General features: G+C 45.8%; 1 protein-coding gene and 1 non-coding gene across 2 annotated transcripts; one reads left to right on the forward strand and one right to left on the reverse strand.

The window, feature by feature from the left end:
* Positions 1-5,877: 5,877 nt before the first annotated feature.
* Positions 5,878-5,949, reverse strand: TRNAP-AGG (transfer RNA proline (anticodon AGG)). The gene has a single exon. It is a non-coding gene; the product is annotated as a tRNA-Pro (tRNA).
* A 10,207-nt stretch (positions 5,950-16,156) lies between these two features.
* On the forward strand, positions 16,157-18,332 carry OPN1SW (opsin 1, short wave sensitive). The gene is made up of 5 exons (XM_063099822.1): positions 16,157-16,511; positions 16,825-16,993; positions 17,343-17,508; positions 17,901-18,140; positions 18,213-18,332. Exons 1-5 carry the CDS (start codon positions 16,157-16,159, stop codon positions 18,330-18,332), a joined length of 1,050 nt encoding a protein of 349 aa, XP_062955892.1.
* Positions 18,333-19,318: the final 986 nt, after the last annotated feature.

The following is a 19,318-nucleotide window of genomic DNA, read 5'->3' on the forward strand; positions in this document are numbered from 1 at the left end:
CGGAGGAGCGCGCGGAGCGGCCGGGCTCTGGCAGCCGACGTGGGCTACTCCGGGCTTACGGCTGCCACAAAAGGGAGCGACAAGACCCCTTGGTTCTGGCGGTGGGTTCCGCCCGGGGTCGGTTGCGTGCGGGGACTCCGCCGCGCCAGGTGTCGGGGCCCGGTCCGGCTCAGTGTGGCGGCGCAAAAGGACAAGGATGGACTGTTCCCCCAAACGTGCGGGCACGCTCCGCTCCGGCACCGAGCAGGGCCGGCGCCCGCCCCTCCGCAGATACCGCGCCCGCGGGGCCGCCCGCCCCGGCCCGGTGCCGTGGACTCTCCGCGGCCTGAGGCCGGGGTGTGCGACCGCGGGGACCTGATGTCTCTGCTTTCCCCGCACCCCCACCAGCCGGAGCCGGCGCCCATCCTAGGAGGGGCCCTCCGGTGACCCCACGCAGCCTTCGGTGCCCGGAGACCTCCTCTCCACCGCCCTGCAGCCCCTCCTGGTCCCGCACCCGAGGGCTGCGAGCCACGCCCCCGCTGCAGCCGGCTCTGAGTGGGCGCGGCTGACTCACTCTCATAGAAGGGAGATTTGGAAGCCCCAGAAGGCCTACTTCACTTATTCAACCATTCATTCATTGAAGGAATGTCTGCTGGGTGCCAGACTTAAACGGAACAGTCCTCACATCTCTGCAAGTCTCAGCCAGGGTAGAAGTGGGTACACTTGGGGACCGGGGCTTCCCAGCACATCCAGAAGATTGTTGGGAGATTAAGTCAGGAACACACACCAGACCCTTGTGCATATCCTCTCACAAGGTCATAGGCGTTTATTATCTGGGTTCATCCCCACAGACTCCCAGGTTCACAAGCCCTCCACGGTCCACAGGAAAGCCCTTGCTTGCCTGGACAGCCCCTACTCATCCTTCTACCCTCAGTTGGGACACGCCATCCCTTCCCATTAGATGCCCCTGCTGCCTCCACTCTGTCCTCCGTCCCTCTGTGACAGCACCCGTCACTCACTCTGGATTGTCAGGGTTCTGTCAGCCCGGTTTCTTGCAAGTTGGGAAGTATCTTAGTCATTTTTGTATCTCCAGCATCTGACAAAGTACCTGACACGCAGAATAGCTGAGTAAACGTAAATCACCCAACTACACAGTTAATGCTCTGCCTTACCGTTTAAGGTATGATTTCACGCTTGTGGAATCAAATGTTGCCTATAAGTCTCCCTCTCTCTCATTCCCTCCAGCTTGGTGCTCTGAGAGATGATGAGCAGAGATCAAGGATATTTCATTTGCTCCCCAGGGGACAGGATTCCATTCCTGATCCTGTGGCCAGGGTGATCCAGTCATGGGGAATGGCCATTGAACCAACTCACCCAGACCCCTCTGCAAAGAGTCTGCTGCAGAGGCCAGGCCTGTCCAGACTTGGGGAGCAAGGCATTAGTCAGGGATGGTGGAAAGGGGCTGGCATTGGGTGATTGGGGAACATAGAGGTCCAGTGACTGACAGAGACAAATCTGGAAGCCCAGCAGCTGTTCATTCTGCCCCAGCACAGCTCCTTCTGCTTCTGCCTCAGCCAGCAGAGTCTGGTTAGCAGTTGGCCTTGACTGCTGACCTCCTGGAGAATGGAGGAAGGGACAGGGATGGAAGTTGTCAATTGTGACATCCAGGGCTCCAAGCTCTCTTCAGGAACATCTGATCCCGAGTATTAGGACTAATCTCTCTCTGGCTCCGGGGGTGCATGCAGGTCACCCTTCACCCTTGAATTGGGGAACATTCAAGGGAGACCTAAACCAGTCTATTCCCAAGAGCCAAACCTGGGCAAACCCTGGCCAGACCAGTACTGGGTTGAGGGTGGGGGTGAAGTTAGGAGGCAGGAGGAAAGAGCTTAGGAAGTATGAGGGAGGTGGTCAGGGATGCATCTCTGAAAGGCCAGGAGTGGTGGGCATGTCAGCCAGGTGATCAGCTTAGAGGGATGATCTGAATTAATCCTCATAATCCCTGGACTCTGGACTCAGCCTTCTTCCTAATCCCATCCCAGGAGATCATCCTTTCTGAGGACTGAGGCAGCCATTTATCCCCTTTTACCCTTATTTCTAGATGCCTAGTCCTTTCATTTAAAAAAAATGAGTATTTGAAATATGCAGAAAAATACAGTACAGAGAATAACATAACAAATATCCATGTACACAAGCCTGAACTCTAACAACCATTGTATCTTGCCACATTTGATTCAGAGGCAGCCCTCTATCGTTTTACTTTATAGGTATGTATCCACAAACAATACATAATTTTTTTTAGTAATCTATCTAATGATGTTATATTGTACACATTCTTCTGCAAACTTCCTTTTTTTCTCTAAATTTTTTTACATTTATCTATTTCGTTTCATATAGCTCCAGTTCATGAATTTTAACTGCTGAATACTATTTCATTGCTTGAATATACCACAGTTTATTTATCCATCTTCTGCTAGTGGGCATTTAGGCTGCTTCCAGTTTCCCATATTAAGAACAATGTTGCAATGGACAGTTCTTTTTTTTTTTTTTATTTTTAAGATGACCGGTAAGGGGATCTTAACCCTTGACTTGGTGTTGTCAGCACCACGCTCACCCAGTGAGCTAACCAGCCATCCCTATGTAGGGATCTGAAGCCATGGCCTTGGTGTTATCATCACCACACTCTCTTGAGTGAGCCACTGGCCGGCCCCTGCAATGGACAGTTCTGTGCAGGCCTTGTTGGCATATATGTAAGCATTTCCCTGGGGCAGATAGCTAGAAGTGGAATTTCTGGGTCATAGAGTAGGTGCCTCTTAAACTTAACTGGTTTTTGCCAAATTGTTCTATGAAATAGTTGGACCAATTTAAACACCACTAACAGTAGCTTCATTTATTTATCTTACTTATCCCCTGGCTTCCACTGATTTAGAAGTTACACATTCTCGTTCTACTCTCTTGGTGATTACCTCTTTATATATTTTCTAAACATTCTTACTTAAGTCAACAGTAAATCAATATCATCATACTTTTCCTGAATAATGGAAAGACCTTAGAACATGTTTACTCTGATCTTCTTTCCCCACAATCTCCCATATTTCTATCTACTATTTTAGTTTCACCTTGTTTCTAACTCCATTAAGTCTCATCATCACCGTCACCACTACCACCACTGTCATCATTATCCTCATCACCGTCTTAATGCTTATTTAGATTTACTAACATATTCATAAATTTCTCTGCTCAGCATTCTTTCTTGTAGTCTACTCCTTCCTTCTTACATCAGTTTCCTTCTAATGAAGTATATCCTTTTGTGGCATTTCAATGAAAGTCTTTGAGTAGTAAGCATTCTCAGTACTTGTCTTTAAATGCCTTTATTTCATACCCTGTAAATGGAAAATTAGTGGGCATAGAATTCTAGGTGGCAGTTATCTTCTCTTGGCCTTTTGACTTTTTCTATAATCTTTTGTCTATAATAGGCAACGAAAAGATTTTTTTCTACAATCTTTTTTCTCTAAATATTTTCTATAATCTTTTGTTTTCCATGATCTCTTATTCCTAGTAAGGAGTAAGTTGCCAATATAATTATCTTTGTAGAAAAACAGACTTTTTTTTCTAGTTGTGTTTAAGATTTTTTTCTTTCTCTTTAATATTCTGCAGTTTCACCACAGTGTGTTTATGAACACCTGAGGGCATGTGTCTTTCTTCAACTTTGGAAAATTCTCAGTCATTATCTATTGGAGTATTACATTTCCTGCATTCTTTGAGTCTCTCTCTGGAACTCTTCTTAGATATATATTAGTCTGTCTCAATCTTGTCTCATCTTTTAACTATTCTTTCATATTTTCTCTAATCACTTTTCAACTTTTTAATATTTTGAATGATTTCCTCAGCTCTACCTTCCAGTTCACTAATTCTCTTTTCACCTGAGTCTAATCTACTGTTTAATCCATCATTGAGTCTTTAATTTCAATGGTTATATCTTTAATTTCTTAATTTTTTTTTTCTCCTCAATATCTGCTTTTTTTCCATTGTGGCCTATTTTCATTACAGTTTATTTTCTTGTCTTTAATCTTTAATACTTTTAAGTGTACTTATTATATAGTGTTTTCATGTTGTTCTGTTACACACAATTCTTGGAGTGCTCTCTTGTTTGTGTGCCTGCTGACTCTTCCTTATGATGGACTGCTTCCTTGTCTAGCTTTGTTTTGTCCCAGCCTAACCTGCATCTGGAGCCACCCCAAAAGCAGCAGCAGGGGAATTCCCACAAATGAGTGCCCCAAACTGTCCCAAGATATGGCTGGTTGGGATTCCAAAGAAAGAAGAACTAAATGCAAAGAGGGTGATCAGTTCAAAGCGTTTATTAGGGGATCAGGTAATGGAGTTTATATGAGGGTTTAAGGAATTTGGCTGGGGATAGGGCTAGCTTTTACATATTTAGCAACATGATTAATCTTTCAGTATTTTCAGCAACAACCTAAACACCTTTATCAGTGCCTGGGAAAGTTCAAGGCCCCAGCTTGGGTTCTTGGCTGCAGGGGAAAATATGCTGCCAGCCAGGTCACAGAGTGGTCCCTGTATTTCGCAGTCAGGACAGAGGAAAAAGTGGAAGAAACTGGAGACATTCAAAGTTTATGATATTTTATTGTGAGCTCTTCTTCAGTAGGTTTTGTTGTTGTTGTTGTTGTTATTTTTTTGGTAAGAGTCCCATATTCCCTGGCCTATGAAAACATCCTTAAACAACTTTTTCTTGGTTCTGTGTTATTGTGCAGTATTCCTAGGGACTTCAAGTGTCCTATACCAGATTTATGTTTAATATCTTTGTTTGGATTCAGCACCGTGCAGATAATATAAATCCAGATACTATACAAATGCTTGATCAGGCTTGGGACTTATATCTCTCAGGTTATCTCCACCCTTTTTCTCTGTTTCCTTGGACTGGTAGATGTAGTTTTTAATCCTCTTTTCATGGACAAGGCAGATCTTTGGTGTTCTGAGTTTTACATAAGGGGTTCAGTTCCAGCTCCTTGTCTCTGGTGGGCTAAGTCTACACATCCTATAACTGGAAGCATTAAAACACAGCTCCAGGTCCCTGGGCATTTATGTGTCTGACACCCATTACGGGCCATTGTGACAACCTCTTCCTATTTTTCTTTGGCTTTACATTTCTTCTTTCATTCTGATATCTGGGAACTTACTTTTTTTAAAAAAAATTGCAATTGTTCATATTTTAATTTTGGACCTACTTTATTCAACATCTCTATGTGTGTTTTGGGGGGTGCCAGATGAGGGAATAGCTATACCTTAGTCCAGTCTGTCATGTTTCCAGAAGTTCCCCTTTAGATTCTCTTTATCTTTAATATGATTCCTAACAATCCCTATGTCTGTAAGGTATATTATCATTTCGGATTTAATCCTCCCAACAACTCTGAGAAATAAGTATTATTGTTCCCATTTTACTGAGGGGAAAACTAGGACTCACAATTGTAACTTTAATCCTAGCTCTTGGACTTTGAGTCCAGTGCATTTTGTAGCTTGGGTTTTACATGGAGAGCTTACCTGTTCTTGACCTCCAGCTCAGGCCCAGCCCCCAACGTGTCCTCATCACTTGCTCTTCGTCTGAGGCCCTCTGAGATGCTGTCTTTCTGCTGAATAAAATGCAGCCCCTTTGCTCTAACCTTGCCAGGCTCAGATGCTATGCCAGTCCCTTCCTGCTCAGTTTGGCCTTTGTGAAATAATGGGGTACAAACAGGCCATGGCTAATGGGGAGACTGACTCGCAGCTTGTCCTCAGTGTCCTTTAACCATACACCACTAGGCAATCTTTTTGCTTCAACCATGGAAAGGGCAGGCAGTGTATGTGTATGTGGCAGCATAGCAGGGGAGGGGCAGGAGAAAAAAAGCAGGGCTCGTCCGGGATTTGAACCCGGGACCTCTCGCACCCTAAGCGAGAATCATACCCCTAGACCAACGAGCCATTGGTGCTTACTTCTAACCAGATGTGCCCTCCCTGCCACATCAACAGGAGCAGTAGCAGTTTGTGGTTCCTAGAAGTGGCCTCCCTCCTCCTTCCAGGCTGGCTCCCAGCCCAGGCCGGCTGCGCTCCAGCAGGCCTCGCTCCTGGGTTCACTCCTGCTCCTCCCCAGCCCACCGCAGAGCCACACAGCTCCTATGCCCGGGCGTTTCGCAGGCAGGGCCCTTTCTTCTCCGTGACTACCAGTTCTCCCCCAGAACTATCAAGTGTGGTTCATGGAAGTCCTGCTGGAGAAGGGCAGAGAAGGAGCCAGGCTCCAGTGGCCATCCCTTTCTGGGGTAGCCCAGGGCTGTGAGCCTGGCTGGGACTTCTTGCACCCAACTAAGAACCACCCATCTTTCATTCTTACCTCATAATCAGAACACCAAAAAAAAAAAAAAAAAAAAATTCTCTAAACCCATTAGACTCCTAGGCAAGGACCCGGAAGACTGCCCCAGCTCACCTTTAATTAGGGGACATTTGCTAAGTTACTCAGTTTCTTCACCTACCACTGGGGGAAGGTAACATTGTGAGGATCGGCTGTACCAATGTATGTAAAAACACTCTGCAAACTGTAAAGGACTGTACAAAGGAAACGGGTTATGAAGACAACACAAGGTGTGGGGGAAATACACAATAGGAAAGCAGCCATTTAATGCCTCCTGTGGGCCAGGCAGTGTGCTCTGTGCCCGGCAGATCTTTTTTAACCTTATAACAACCATGTGAGATCAGTGTCACCGCCACTGTGAAATAAAGAAATTTGACTAAATTCAGCTTATTCACATTTGTCTGAATCCAAAACTGTTTTAAATGCAGTACACACTGCTACCCGGACTTTCTAGAAAACCAGAGACCGGGCCCCGCATCTTGTAAGTACCCACATGCCCTCCCCAACGCCACCTGCCCTGCTTGTCCTATCCAGGAGAGCTGCCCCAGAAGAACCTGCTAACAGCCTGAGGGTGGCCTGGGTAGGCGTCCTTCAGCTTAGGAGGTTCCCAAAAGGGAGTGAGAGGGAGATCACACCCCAGGAACTGGGGCCTTGTAGGAGACCCCAGTGGGCTCAGCCAGGCTCTCTCTTTTGTGCTTCCCTGTGCCTGTACCACATCTATCCCACCTGGGACCCTTGCTCATTTCCAGTGGGGCTGTCCTCTGTGTCCTGGGGGCTCTATGGGGGCAGAGACCTGTTTTATTGGTCTTGGCATCTAACTTTGTGTCTGGCCCTTGGCAATCCTGCTGACAATGTAAATGATTTCCAAGAATCTCTGTGTGCCCAGCCTCATGTAAGCACGTTACCAGATTAATCTCATTTAATCCTTAGCACAACCATTGTTGTGGTCGTCACTCAGCATATGTCTGTTGAATGAATGAATGAGTGAACAAGTGAAAGAAAGGAAATCTCGGGAGCGTGCACACACAAAAAATCACTAGTGGCAACAGATAGTCACGTGAATCCTCCCCATGTGGCTTGAAGTAGAAACCATAAGCCTGGAGAAACCCTCCCACCCTCCATCCTTTTAAGCAGGCTTCCTACTGAACCATCCCTCCCTTGGGTAGGCGGGAAGAGTGGATCGGCCAGCATTTCTTTATACCCGGGGATAAGGTTTTATTATTTCCATCCAGGAATGTCTGGACCGACAAATGGCTCTGCTGACTAATCAGGGCCAGAGAGAAAGGCAACAGCCCATCTATTCTCAAATCTAAGAGAGTTTTTGGGTAGTTGTTCGCCAGCTTTAACCTGGTTTATAAATAAAAGCGCACTCAACATGTCATTCTATTACCTCAGCACACATTCTCTAAATTGTTCCTCTTAGTGGGTGTGCCAGGGAGTGATATTGTTCAAAGCTAGGGCTCCTAGGAGGACTTCGCTGAAAATGTTTCAGAGCTGAGACCAGGGTTGAGTCTCAGCCAGTGCTTCTCTCCAGGGGTGCTGTTGGAATTTGGGGCAGGACATTCTTCTTTGTGTGGCCCATCTGGAGCAGCATCCCGTCCACTAAATACCAGTAATCCCCTCTCCACTGTTGTGACAGCCATAAAATACTCCCTGCCACCCACACTTCCAAAGGCCTCCTGGATTGTGGGAGAGAAATGGTTCCCTGGTGGAAATCCATTGGTACCTACCTTCGATTTATTTCCAGGCTAAAGTTACTGTAACCTTGCTCCATCCAGTAGAACTTTAGCCCCTCAGTCACTCTACCATGTCTGCATTTAAGAAGGCACAAATGGAAATTTTTGGGAAGAACTGTGGCTCTACCTCTGCCAGCTTCCTCACTCACCTCCCGCGCGAGAGGATGGCGTTTGGTCAGGCAAGTCCTTGGGTGGTTTCTCGTTTTCACAAGAGCGTGTTAATTCTTCCCTTCTCTCATCACTCCAGCCATATGGGTCAGCGTTTAACAGACAATATGGCCAAAACACATCATCTCAAGCTCACTGTCACTTCCTACATATCAAAAACACAGCAAAAAGCTAACACTGGTTGCCTCTGAAAAGGGCAACTGAGTAGCTGAGAGGTTGAATGGGAAAGAAATTTATTTTTTAAAGTATATTCCTTTGTACTTTTTGAATTTTGAGTTCTGTATTGCACACAGGTATTGATAGTCAACACTGTATCCCACAGATATGTACGATCAATTGTGTTTCAATTGAAAAAAAAGAATTATGAGCTCTGAATCTATGAAAACAAATTAAATTATTGTATTAAAAATCTAGGTAGAGAGAGGCAATAATTAGGATAGGGAGAAACGTATTTAAAGTCTCCTCATAGCTAAAATTTCCTCTGGATCAGAGCAGCTCAGCAGAGCCTGGTGTTTGGGCCTCATCCTCATGGTTTGGTTTATGTACAATTCCCAATTGTGCTTTGTGCTGTGTTGAGTCCATATTGAAGAGTCAGTAATAGGCCCAATCCTGTGAAACTGATTATTGTGTCTACTCAGGGATGTTGTTGAGGACATTGTTTATTGTATCACACCAATGTCTCCTTTGTGAACTCCCCAGGGAGACATTCTTGTCTGTCATAACCCCAAGAACAGTTGGTTTGCATTTACTCTCTGCACATTTTGCATGGTGTAAATGAGTAGCTGCTGGAAAGCCTGGGCTGAATGTATGGTCCATCGGTCACAAGTTCACAGAGTGATCATATTTCAATTTCTTTTCAGACTCTTATAATTGTACATATTTGTGGGGTACAGTGTGTTGTTTCCATACATGTGGACGTTGTGCAATGATTCACTTAGGGTAGTTACAGATCCGTCACCTAAACATTTATCCTTTGTGGTGATCACATTCAAGATCCTCTTTTCTAGCTATTTATAAACATGCAATGTAATATTATTAGCTACAGTCAGCCTAGAACACCAGAACTTATTCTTCCTCTCTGCTAGTAACTTTGTGTTGTTTTGTTTTTAAAAGATGACCGGTAAGGGGATCTTCACCCTTGACTTGGTGTTGACAGCACCACACTCTCCAAGTGAGCCACGGGCCGGCCCTCACTTTGTATTTGTTAATCCACCTCTGTCCCTCCCACCTTCTCCGCCCCAGCTCCTTCTCCCTTCTCCACATCTGGTAACTAGTATTCTGCTTTCTACTTCTATAAGAATCACACATTTTTCTTTTTTTTTTTAATTGTGGTAAAATATATGTAACATAAGGATTGTTATTTGAAGCATTTTTAAACATACAATTACATGGAGTTAATTACATTCACAATGCTGTGTATCCTTCCAGACTCTTTTACTCTCCATGTTCTCTTTCTTTTGTTCCACCATTTGATTCATGGTTTCTTGTTATGTTCCATATAGTCCTGCAAGCCTCCCTTAAAATATTTCTGGAAAAGGAGGGGGTATAAACAAACTTCTAATGAGAATAATAATAATAATAACTGAAACTATTCAGAAAATATCTACTTTTTCTTGGATTTTTCTTTTTTTCTGGACAATTAGAATGGCAGACAAAACAAATTTCCTCTTGACTTTTCCATTCAGTCTCGGGCATTTATAAGTCTAAATATAAATCAATGACTCTCAACTGGAGGGGATGGGAAGGAAGTGAGGAGAGGGGGATTTTATCTCTCGGCCTGTTTGGCAGTGTCTGGAGATGTTTTGGTTATCATAATTGGAATGTTAGTGGTGATTTGGACATCTAGTGGATAGAGGCTGGGGATGCTGTTAAACACCCTACAATGCATGGGTCAGCCCCCACAATAAAAAATTATCTGATGCAATATGTCAATAGCGTTCTGGTCTAAATATACCTCACATGAAGTTCTGTAAAGCCTTAGTGTATTATCATGTTCTTAAATTAATTAAATGGCTTTAAACCTGGAAAAGGCATTGCATAAATTAAATGCACGTAAAATGTCTCCAGTTTTTATATCATTAGCCACCTCTTTCACCCTATGCCCCCTCCTCAGAATCTCCCCGCCTCCTACTCCATGGCTTAAATGACTCTGGAAATTTTTTGTCCCTGGCTTGGGTGCCAGTGAGACTCTATGCTTGGGTGAGGTTCTTTTTGGTATAAACCCCTCAGGGGCATCTGCCCCATCTTAGCTGGGGCTGGATTGCCCCCAGCTTGGGCCCATTGCCCTTCCCTTTAATGTGGAGTGGAATTGGGTGGGAGGGGACTGTCTGGGAAGATGTCAGAACAGTGCTAGGAGATGCCGAAAATGTGGCCACCTAGCCTGCACACTGGGAGTAAGAGGAACTGGGATGCCTTGTACCCACACCAGCTAGACTCCCGTCAGAACCATTTGCAGAAGTGGGCACCTCAGCAGACTCCTGCAGACAGCTGAGGCCAACATGTTCCACTCAGGCCAGCCTAACACATGGTCCATGTGCCCTGCTCAGGGATAGGCACCTTAAAGTGCCTGGTCCTGAGGTTCTTGCCCAGGGCAAGAGATGAGCCGACTCAGGCAATCTGGTGAAAACCAATGGCCTTGCAATTTCTGTACCCTTAACTGGATCTCTCCTGCAGTGTCCACCAGGAATCTTGTCTGTGTGCAAGCATCTGTGTGGGATGTGCATGTGTGTGCATGCACGTGGGAACGCCAGTCCTTCAGAACTGGCTGACAAGTCTCCCATCCAGCCCTTCTAGATCAAGAGCCAAGGAAAATCAAGATATAGCCTGGTCAGCTTAGGATATGGCTTTGCTTTTATTAACCCAAAAGAGAAGACTGTGAGGCCTTGAGGAAGGCCAGGGGCTGGCCAATGCTGCAGACCATCCAGTTTGGGTGACAAGTGTAGCCAAGGCCCTGCAAGAGCCAGCTCACAATGGGGGACCGGTTGGCCTGGTGGATTGGCCACTACACTTAGACTTCTGTAAGTGCAGAGAAAGGAAAAGGATAGAAAGAGAAGGAGCCAGCATGGGATCACCAAGAAAAAGTCGTATCAAACCCCTTATTTCCTTTTAAACATTTTTGGCAGTGCCAGTAAGATGGTTTATCAAAGCAATATCCTGAGGCAGAGACTGTCTGGATTTCAGGGAGGCATTTGACACATTTGTTGAACAATCAATATTGTTTGATTGGACAACAGTAGGCAGATGAAGGAGTGGCTGAAGAATGGTGCCCAAAGGTGAGCCAGGAATGAGGTCTTGAGTGGAGTGCCACAGATCTCTGTCGCTGGCTTGTCTAATGCCCTCTATCCTACAACGAGGGTGGGCATGGGCAGGGAAGAGGAGTCTCCCTATGCAGATTGTTTTCTCGTGTTAATATGTTCTTAGAGGAATAAGATCATTTTTATCATTCAGCTTGGGTTGAGCCAATAAGCCCCAATAGTCAGTGAGGCCTAGAGCTTTAACCAGTTCCCTTGCTTGAAGAGGAAAGCAGCCAAAAAAAGGAGAAAAGGGGTGTGTAGAAGGCATAAATCAGTGACCACTAAAGCTCCTCTTGATGTATATTTGTGCTGACAGTGAGCGAGATAGGGGAAGCATTTTACTTTTGTGCCCACCTGGACTAGAGAGAAAAGGGGAGCACCGGAGCCTCTCCTCTGACTGTTTGCTCTGGGACCACATCAGGGGCCAGGGTGGGAGAATAGCCAGGAGCAGGCGACAACCACAGTGGACAGGCCTCGGGGATGTGCAGGACCAAGCAGAGACAGAGACCCTGCACCACCCCACCCCCGCTGCCCCCAAGCACACAAGCTTTCCTTGTATCTGGCTCTTCCCTCCTACCTTGGAGGATTTGTGCACTGTATGTTTAAGAGGCAGCCAGAGCCAGGAGGTGAAGCCACCTCACTGGTGAGATTCCACAAAGGTCTGGCCAAGCTGGAACAACAGGACACACCCGAAAGATGAAATTCAGAGTGAACACAAGGCCTAAACTTGTCCCCAATCCACAGGAGCACTTTCGTGACCCCGTGTGTGAAAAAGATTCCATTTATTGATTGTAGGTTCACTGGGAGTCCACAATGTGCACGGCTGCCAAAAAACCCAGTGCAGGCTCAGACCCAGTGACAGTGGCCACAACAAGGGAGAAGGTGTTCTCACCCTTGTTTTGCTCAGGCCCCTCTGCAGGAGAGCTCCTAGTCTGGCTCTGCAGTGTCCAGGCACCCAAGGGCCTCCAGGCCCGGGCCCTGCTCACGCTTAGCCTGAAGACAAGGACGTCCATGGGGAGAGGACAGTCTCTGGACAGTGGCTGGTGATGGGGAAGCGGGATGAGGTAAACTGAGGGAGGCTCCAGGGGAGAATGGGAGTCAGTGGAAGAAGATGCTGGGAAGGGAGGTTTGGTCTCACAGCAAAGGAGAATTTTCTATCTGTTGGAGCTATCTAGAGATGGACCTGGTGGCTTCAGGAGGGAGTAGGGGGCATCCTGATTATAACAGCAAGTATACATTTCCTGAGTAATATGTGCTGGGCCCTGGGCTGGTAGCTTCATAGGAGATTTCTTATACAATCCTTCCAACAAACTTGTGATGTGGGGCCATTGTTAGCCCCATTTTGCAGATAAGGGAATAGGGTCAGAGGACCACGTCCCAAGGTCACATGGCCAGTAAGTGATGGAATGCAGCTGCCACCCTGGGCAGTCTGGCTCTGCAGCCCCCATTATTACTCACTGTGGTATTCTCCCTCCTTGGTTCTGAAGGATCAGAGCACAGGCTGGAGAATGATTGTCAGAGATTCATTCACATATTCAAGCAACAAAACCCATAAGTATCTGCTATAATGCTCCAGGCACAGTGCTCGGAGCTTGGATAGAATGAATGAGGCACACATCCTGGTCTCAAGGAGCATATAAGCCCAACCCAGCAATGTACTCATTTAGAACTCTGCGTCTAGCTTCTCTTTCTGCAGCTGGGTCTCCTTTGAGCCTGTCCCAGACCCCAGATACTGGGGGACACTGCTGTCGTAAACCATGTTGGTGGTCTTTTGGAAGCTTGAGGGAGGAGGGACTGGAAGACCTAGGGTGTATACCAATCTATGTGACAGAAACTTGGCATGGGCCTTGACCTTTTTGAGGATGGAGGATCGGAAATCAGGAGACCTGGGTTCCGTATAAATTTATCAGGAGACAGTAAGCACTTCTATGGACCTCAGTTTCCCTGTTGGCAGATTTCTGAGGATCCTTCCAAAGTCCAAAATTCTGGTTAATTTTAGAATATACTTGCCTCTCTTATAGTATCTAGGAATCTTCAAAATGGTGATGGTGGGCAAGTTCCTGTCATGAGGGGGCTGGAAAACCTGTAACTGTTGGCTGATTCCTGCTGAGGAGGTGCTTGAGACAGGAGAGAGCTCTGTGTTCAGTTTTGCTTCAGGTTTCATTGATTTTCCCTATTCTTTATTCATTTCCAATTGCATTTTGTTTTCTGCTCTCATCTTTAGTATCTTCTTTCTATTTATTTTGGGTTTAATTTGCTCTTCTTTTTTAGCTTCTTAAAGTGAAAGTTTAAATTTTAGACATTTCTTCTTTTCTAATATAAATATTTAAAGCTATGAATTTCTCTCTAAGCATTGCTTTAGCTGCATTCCTCAATTTTGATACATTGTTTTTATTGTCATTCAGCTCAAATTCTTTCAAATTTCCCTTATAGTTTCTCTTTTGACCTATGTGGTATTTGGATGTATATTGCTTATTCCTAAGTGTTTGGGGATATTTCACATATCTTTTTGTTACTGATCTATAGTCAAGTTCACTGATCCTTTCTTTTTCTGTCCAATCTGCTGTTAAGCCATCTAGGAAATTCTTCATTGCATGTATTGTGTTTTTCAGTTTCAGAATTTCCATTTGGTTCTTTTTTATTCTTCCCATTTCTCTGTTGAGATCTGTTAACCCATTTTTTCCTTTCAGTCCTTGAACATATTTATAATAGGTGTTTAATGTCCTTTCCACTAATGCCAACTTCTAGGTTTTCTCAAGGTATGTTTCTATTGAAGACTTTTTCTTTTGGCCATGGGTCCACTTTCCAGTGTGTTCTTAATTTTTTTCCCTTTCACTTGCCTTCTAATTTTTTATTATGTGTTAGACATTATAGATAGTTCACGTTAGAGATTGGATTCTGTTATCTTCCATCGAGGAGTGTTAATTTTCATTCTAACAGGCAGTTAAATTACTAATTGATCACTTTGAACTTGTTGAGGCTTGATTTTATCCTTTGCTAGTACGAGTCAGCTTTGGTTTTGCCCTTAGTGTTAGGGTATATCTTTCATACTGGAACACAAACTTTAGCTCTACAGTATGGCATTTTGGGAGTTTTAAATGGAAAGCCTGAGGTGTTTACCCAGACCTCCTAAGTTGGTGGGATTCAAACTCAAACTCTTTCTATACTGTGGTGAGTTAGCAGTTAAAATCTTTGGTCATCTCTTTCAGATCTCCAGCTGTTGCCTTTTGCTGTCAGACTACAATTTAAGGAAAATTTATATGCAGATTTGAAGACTTCCCCTTCTGTGGCTCCCTTCATTCTAGGAAATTCACCTTAAATTTTCAGCTGCTTTGGAGTCCCAAACTCGGTCCTCTGACTCTTCAAGCTAATGAAAGCTGGGGCTTTCTGCAGGAGTTCTAGTTGTCCCACACCATTTATACTGGGGAGTGCACACAGGAAAAGATCCATTTAAATGTAGATGGTTTCTTTCATGCCAGAGTTGAGTCTTTCAGTTTCTACCTGCTTTTGGATTCTTTAGGTGCTTTCAAATAGTTGTTTTTCATATTTTGTCCAGTGTATAATTTGTTAACTTTGGGAGGATTCATCTGATAAACTACTCTGCCATTACTGGAATATCCTTTTACTTTTAACTTAGCAATATTTAAAGTGTGCCACTTTTAACTCATCTATATATTTAAATCTACTGAGGTGGGGAAGAAGATATGTTCATAAAGTCTAAAGTGTAGTGTTGGGTGCAAAAGCAGGTGAAGCTCAGAGCAGAGCAGGCATCCCTGAGGTAGGCTTCACACAAGAGGTCTTTGTGAGGTGGGCTGTGAGGGCTGGACAGGACCTGGATGAACAGACAGGAGGAAGACTGTGGTAACTTGGGCACTGTTGAGCTAAGGGTAGGGGTAGGCATGAACATAATGTGAGGACAGTGAGCAGACTAACCTCAACCTGGCTAGAGGCCTGAGTAGGAAAGGTACATTCTCTGGGTAAATGCAGCAGGAAAAAATGGAGGCAGCCTGGCTAAGGGATGCCCTAGATGTCCAGGCACTGTCAAGTTGCCTCTGCCCTGTTCCATGAAGGCTGTTTTCTAAGGTACTTCCAGGGCACTTCCCATTCCTGACCCCTTCCTGCAGCCTGAGGCTGATTCCCAGCCTCCTGGAGGAGATTTAGCTAGGCACCTTCCACAAAGGGGCAGCTGAGGTGCAGAAACTTTTAGGGATATAGGAGTGCCAGAGGCCAAAAGAAGATAGTTGCCCTCTAAAGCTCCAGTCAAAGAACAAGAAGGTGGAAGTGTCTTCACTGAATATGGGTCAGCCCACTTCTGTTCATCCCAGCAGCCAGCATTACAGATCCAGATTCTTTGAGCCCAATCTTTTATCCTCTGAAGAATACAATCGGCTTTGGGACCACAAAAGGTTTAGGTGGGGGCTTAGGGGTCTCTAATCCCAAACTTTGTCCTTGGGAGGCTTAGGATCAGTACTGATCATTCACAGAGCCCAAGTGTCTTTAGAGAGGTTGTGGGGTGGTGGGGGTGGTGGGGGGAGTGGTGGAAAGGTAATCTATAAGAGGAATCAGAGGGGGTGGGGGAGTACCCCATGAGCAAGATGTCAGAGGAAGAGGAGTTTTATCTGTTCAAGAACACCTCTTTGGTGAAGCCGTGGGATGGACCTCAGTACCACATTGCCCCTGTGTGGGCCTTCCACCTCCAGGCAGCCTTCATGGGCTTTGTCTTCTTTGCAGGGACGCCACTCAATGCTTCGGTACTGGTGGCTACGCTGCGCTACAGAAAGTTGCGGCAGCCACTCAACTACATTCTGGTCAATGTATCTTTGGGGGGCTTCCTCTACTGCGTCTTCTCTGTCTTCATTGTTTTCGTCAACAGCTGTAAGGGATACTTTTTCTTTGGCCGGCATCTTTGTGCTTTGGAGGCCTTCCTGGGCTCTGCAGCAGGTACTGAAAGGGAATGATGGGGGGAGGTAAAGGACTCTACTCTAGGATTGGAACCAGGAACCAGGCTTTTGGGTTGGTGGGGGCCCCTAAAGAGGAATCTGGGCAAAAGGAGTTTGGTGCCCATTTGAATACTGGGGTACCAAGCAACCCAGACTAGAAGTTTGGCCAAAATAGGATTAAGTCTTAAACTCCACTCCAAACATCAGTCCAACCCTGTCTGTCTCTGTGCTTGTTCCACTCCATCTGTATTCCACTCTGCCAGCCAGGCGGGGTGGGGCTCTGTCTACCCCATTACTCTCACATTTCACTACAGGTCTGGTGACAGGCTGGTCACTGGCCTTCCTGGCCTTTGAGCGCTACCTTGTCATCTGTAAGCCCTTCGGCAACTTCCGCTTCAGCTCCAAGCATGCACTGATAGTGGTCTTGGCTACCTGGACCATTGGTGTTGGCGTCTCCATCCCACCCTTCTTCGGCTGGAGCCGGTGAGAGCAGGGGAGTGGTGCCGACTTAGCTAGTTCAGGTGGACGTGGGTAGAAAGTGAGCATGGGTGTAACCTTTCAGGTCTTTGACCTCTGCTTTTTAAGGAGTTGGTGGAGTAGGTGAGGTGAAAGGGCTCTGGGAGACAAGTGCTAATGTTTACTAGGCAATTGGAATTGCTGTAGCCTCTGCTGGTGAGGACCGAATATCCCCCTGCTCAAAGCCTTTTGGCTTTCCCTGGGTTCTAAGCGGAGAACACAGTCCAGGAGTCTCAGCTCCCATTCCACTAATTCTTGCGCAGAGCCCAGAGTGAGCAGGTGGTTGTTCCTTGGGTGAGTGCTTGATCCTTTGCAGGTTCATCCCTGAAGGCCTGCAGTGTTCCTGTGGCCCTGACTGGTACACCGTGGGCAGCAAATATCGCAGCGAGTACTATACCTGGTTCCTCTTCATCTTCTGCTTCATCATACCTCTCTCTCTCATCTGCTTCTCCTACTCCCAGCTGCTGGGGGCCCTCAGAGCTGTGAGTAGCTTTTGAGAGGGTCAGGGAGAAGTGGGTCAGGGGGCTCCAGGTGAGTGCTCTAGGACATAAGACACCTAGAAATGTGCATAGCCAGATGGAGGGGGTACCTAAAAGAGGTGAAGGAAGTGGGGGTAGGAGGAATAATGAAACAGAATAAAGAATAAGGTAGAGTCATCCCTACTCAAATAGGTGTCAAGAGTCCATGTGATCCCTTCCAATGTCACAGACCAGAGCGACCTCCACCCTACCTTCCTCAAGGAAGGAGAGCCAAAGGAACTAGCCCAGAAGCTGGGACAGAAGAGAGGCGATCGTGGAGCCCCCCTACCCCAGGGCCCAGATCTGGGAGGTAAGGGCCAGAAGAGGAATGTGGTGCTCTCTGTGCTCTGCCCCAGGTTGCAGCTCAGCAGCAAGAGTCAGCCACAACCCAGAAGGCCGAGCGGGAGGTGACGCGCATGGTGGTGGTGATGGTGGGATCCTTTTGTGTCTGTTACGTGCCCTATGCTGCCCTGGCCATGTACATGGTCAACAACCGTAACCATGGGCTGGACTTACGGCTTGTCACCATTCCTGCCTTCTTCTCCAAGAGTGCTTGTGTCTACAATCCCATCATCTACTGCTTCATGAATAAGCAGGTAAAGCTCTCTATTCTATCTTCCCTGTACTTGTCTGCTGAGGGGGCTACTTCCGATTGTCTTTCCCTCCAGTTCCGAGCTTGCATCATGGAGATGGTGTGTAGAAAACCCATGACAGATGAATCTGAAATATCCAGCTCCCAGAAAACAGAAGTTTCTAATGTCTCTTCTAGCCAAGTTGGCCCCAACTAAGGCCCCCACACTGGCCTGATAGCAGCAACTAGAATTTTACATTTAAGTAAGTTTCTACTTTCTCTGTCAAAAACCAAATAACTAACAACACAAAAAATATGGGAAGGGGAGTGATGGCAGTTTGGGGAGTCAATTCTTCGTGTTCTTACTATTCTCTTCCTGCCTACAAAGCTACTACTGTTCTCAACTGGGTCTACTTCAAACCACCCAAAGGCCATCAATCATCAGTTTCTACTCCTAAGTGGCACCACTCACAGCACTTGGAGAACTGATTTCTACACGAGGCAACTATAAAGGAGTATGAGTCTGGCCAGTTAGCTCACTTGGGAGAGCGTGGTGCTGATTATACCAAGGTCAAGGGTTCACCCGTATGGGACAACCGCCGGAAAAAAAAGATGGCTGATTTTTCAGTGTATGGATAACTACTTCCCTTTTCAGTAACTTTTTTTTTTCCCTACTGGGGATCTGCTCTGATATATATTCTGAAGAAAAATTAGAAGAAACTTAAGAAAACACCTTAGAAATGGGAGACATAAAGAAAAAACAAAAAAACCTTTAGTGGGTCCCAAATAAGAGTTGGAAAGCACTTTTTTATGTGATCTCCGACAATAATTGCTATAGCTTTGGAAGGGACAGCCATGTCCACAAGCCCTGGAGCCAGCACGAATTATTCCAGAAGCCCCTTTCCCCCCTCTTCTATTTGGATAAACCTATATATCTTAAGCTTGTGTATTTATTAAAGTTTAATTCCTTTGATGCTCTCAAAATGAACTTGCATATTTTATCACCACTTATAAACTATACCAAAATGTTCAGAAAATTGTTTTACCTTATACTCTATACTCTCCCTCCACCCCCAGAAGAGACTTCTTGAAATAAAAATCAAGATAAATATTGTGTGTACATCTAGGAATGGCTTGTGTTTGATATCAGATAATTACATAATGAGCAGCTGGGTTCCTCTCCAGTTGTAAGGCCTAAGGGGA

Source organism: Cynocephalus volans, chromosome 6 (assembly GCF_027409185.1).
Source record: "Cynocephalus volans isolate mCynVol1 chromosome 6, mCynVol1.pri, whole genome shotgun sequence".
Classification (NCBI taxonomy): Eukaryota; Metazoa; Chordata; class Mammalia; order Dermoptera; family Cynocephalidae; genus Cynocephalus; species Cynocephalus volans.

Bases quoted from the DNA above. Each gene is read 5' to 3' on its own strand.
- OPN1SW (XM_063099822.1), top strand. From the start codon at position 16,157: ATGAGCAAGATGTCAGAGGAAGAGGAGTTTTATCTGTTCAAGAACACC. The intron at 16,994-17,342 runs GTGAGAGCAGGG...GATCCTTTGCAG, and splicing joins CCCTTCTTCGGCTGGAGCCG to GTTCATCCCTGAAGGCCTGC. The intron at 17,509-17,900 runs GTGAGTAGCTTT...GCTCTGCCCCAG, and splicing joins TGCTGGGGGCCCTCAGAGCT to GTTGCAGCTCAGCAGCAAGA.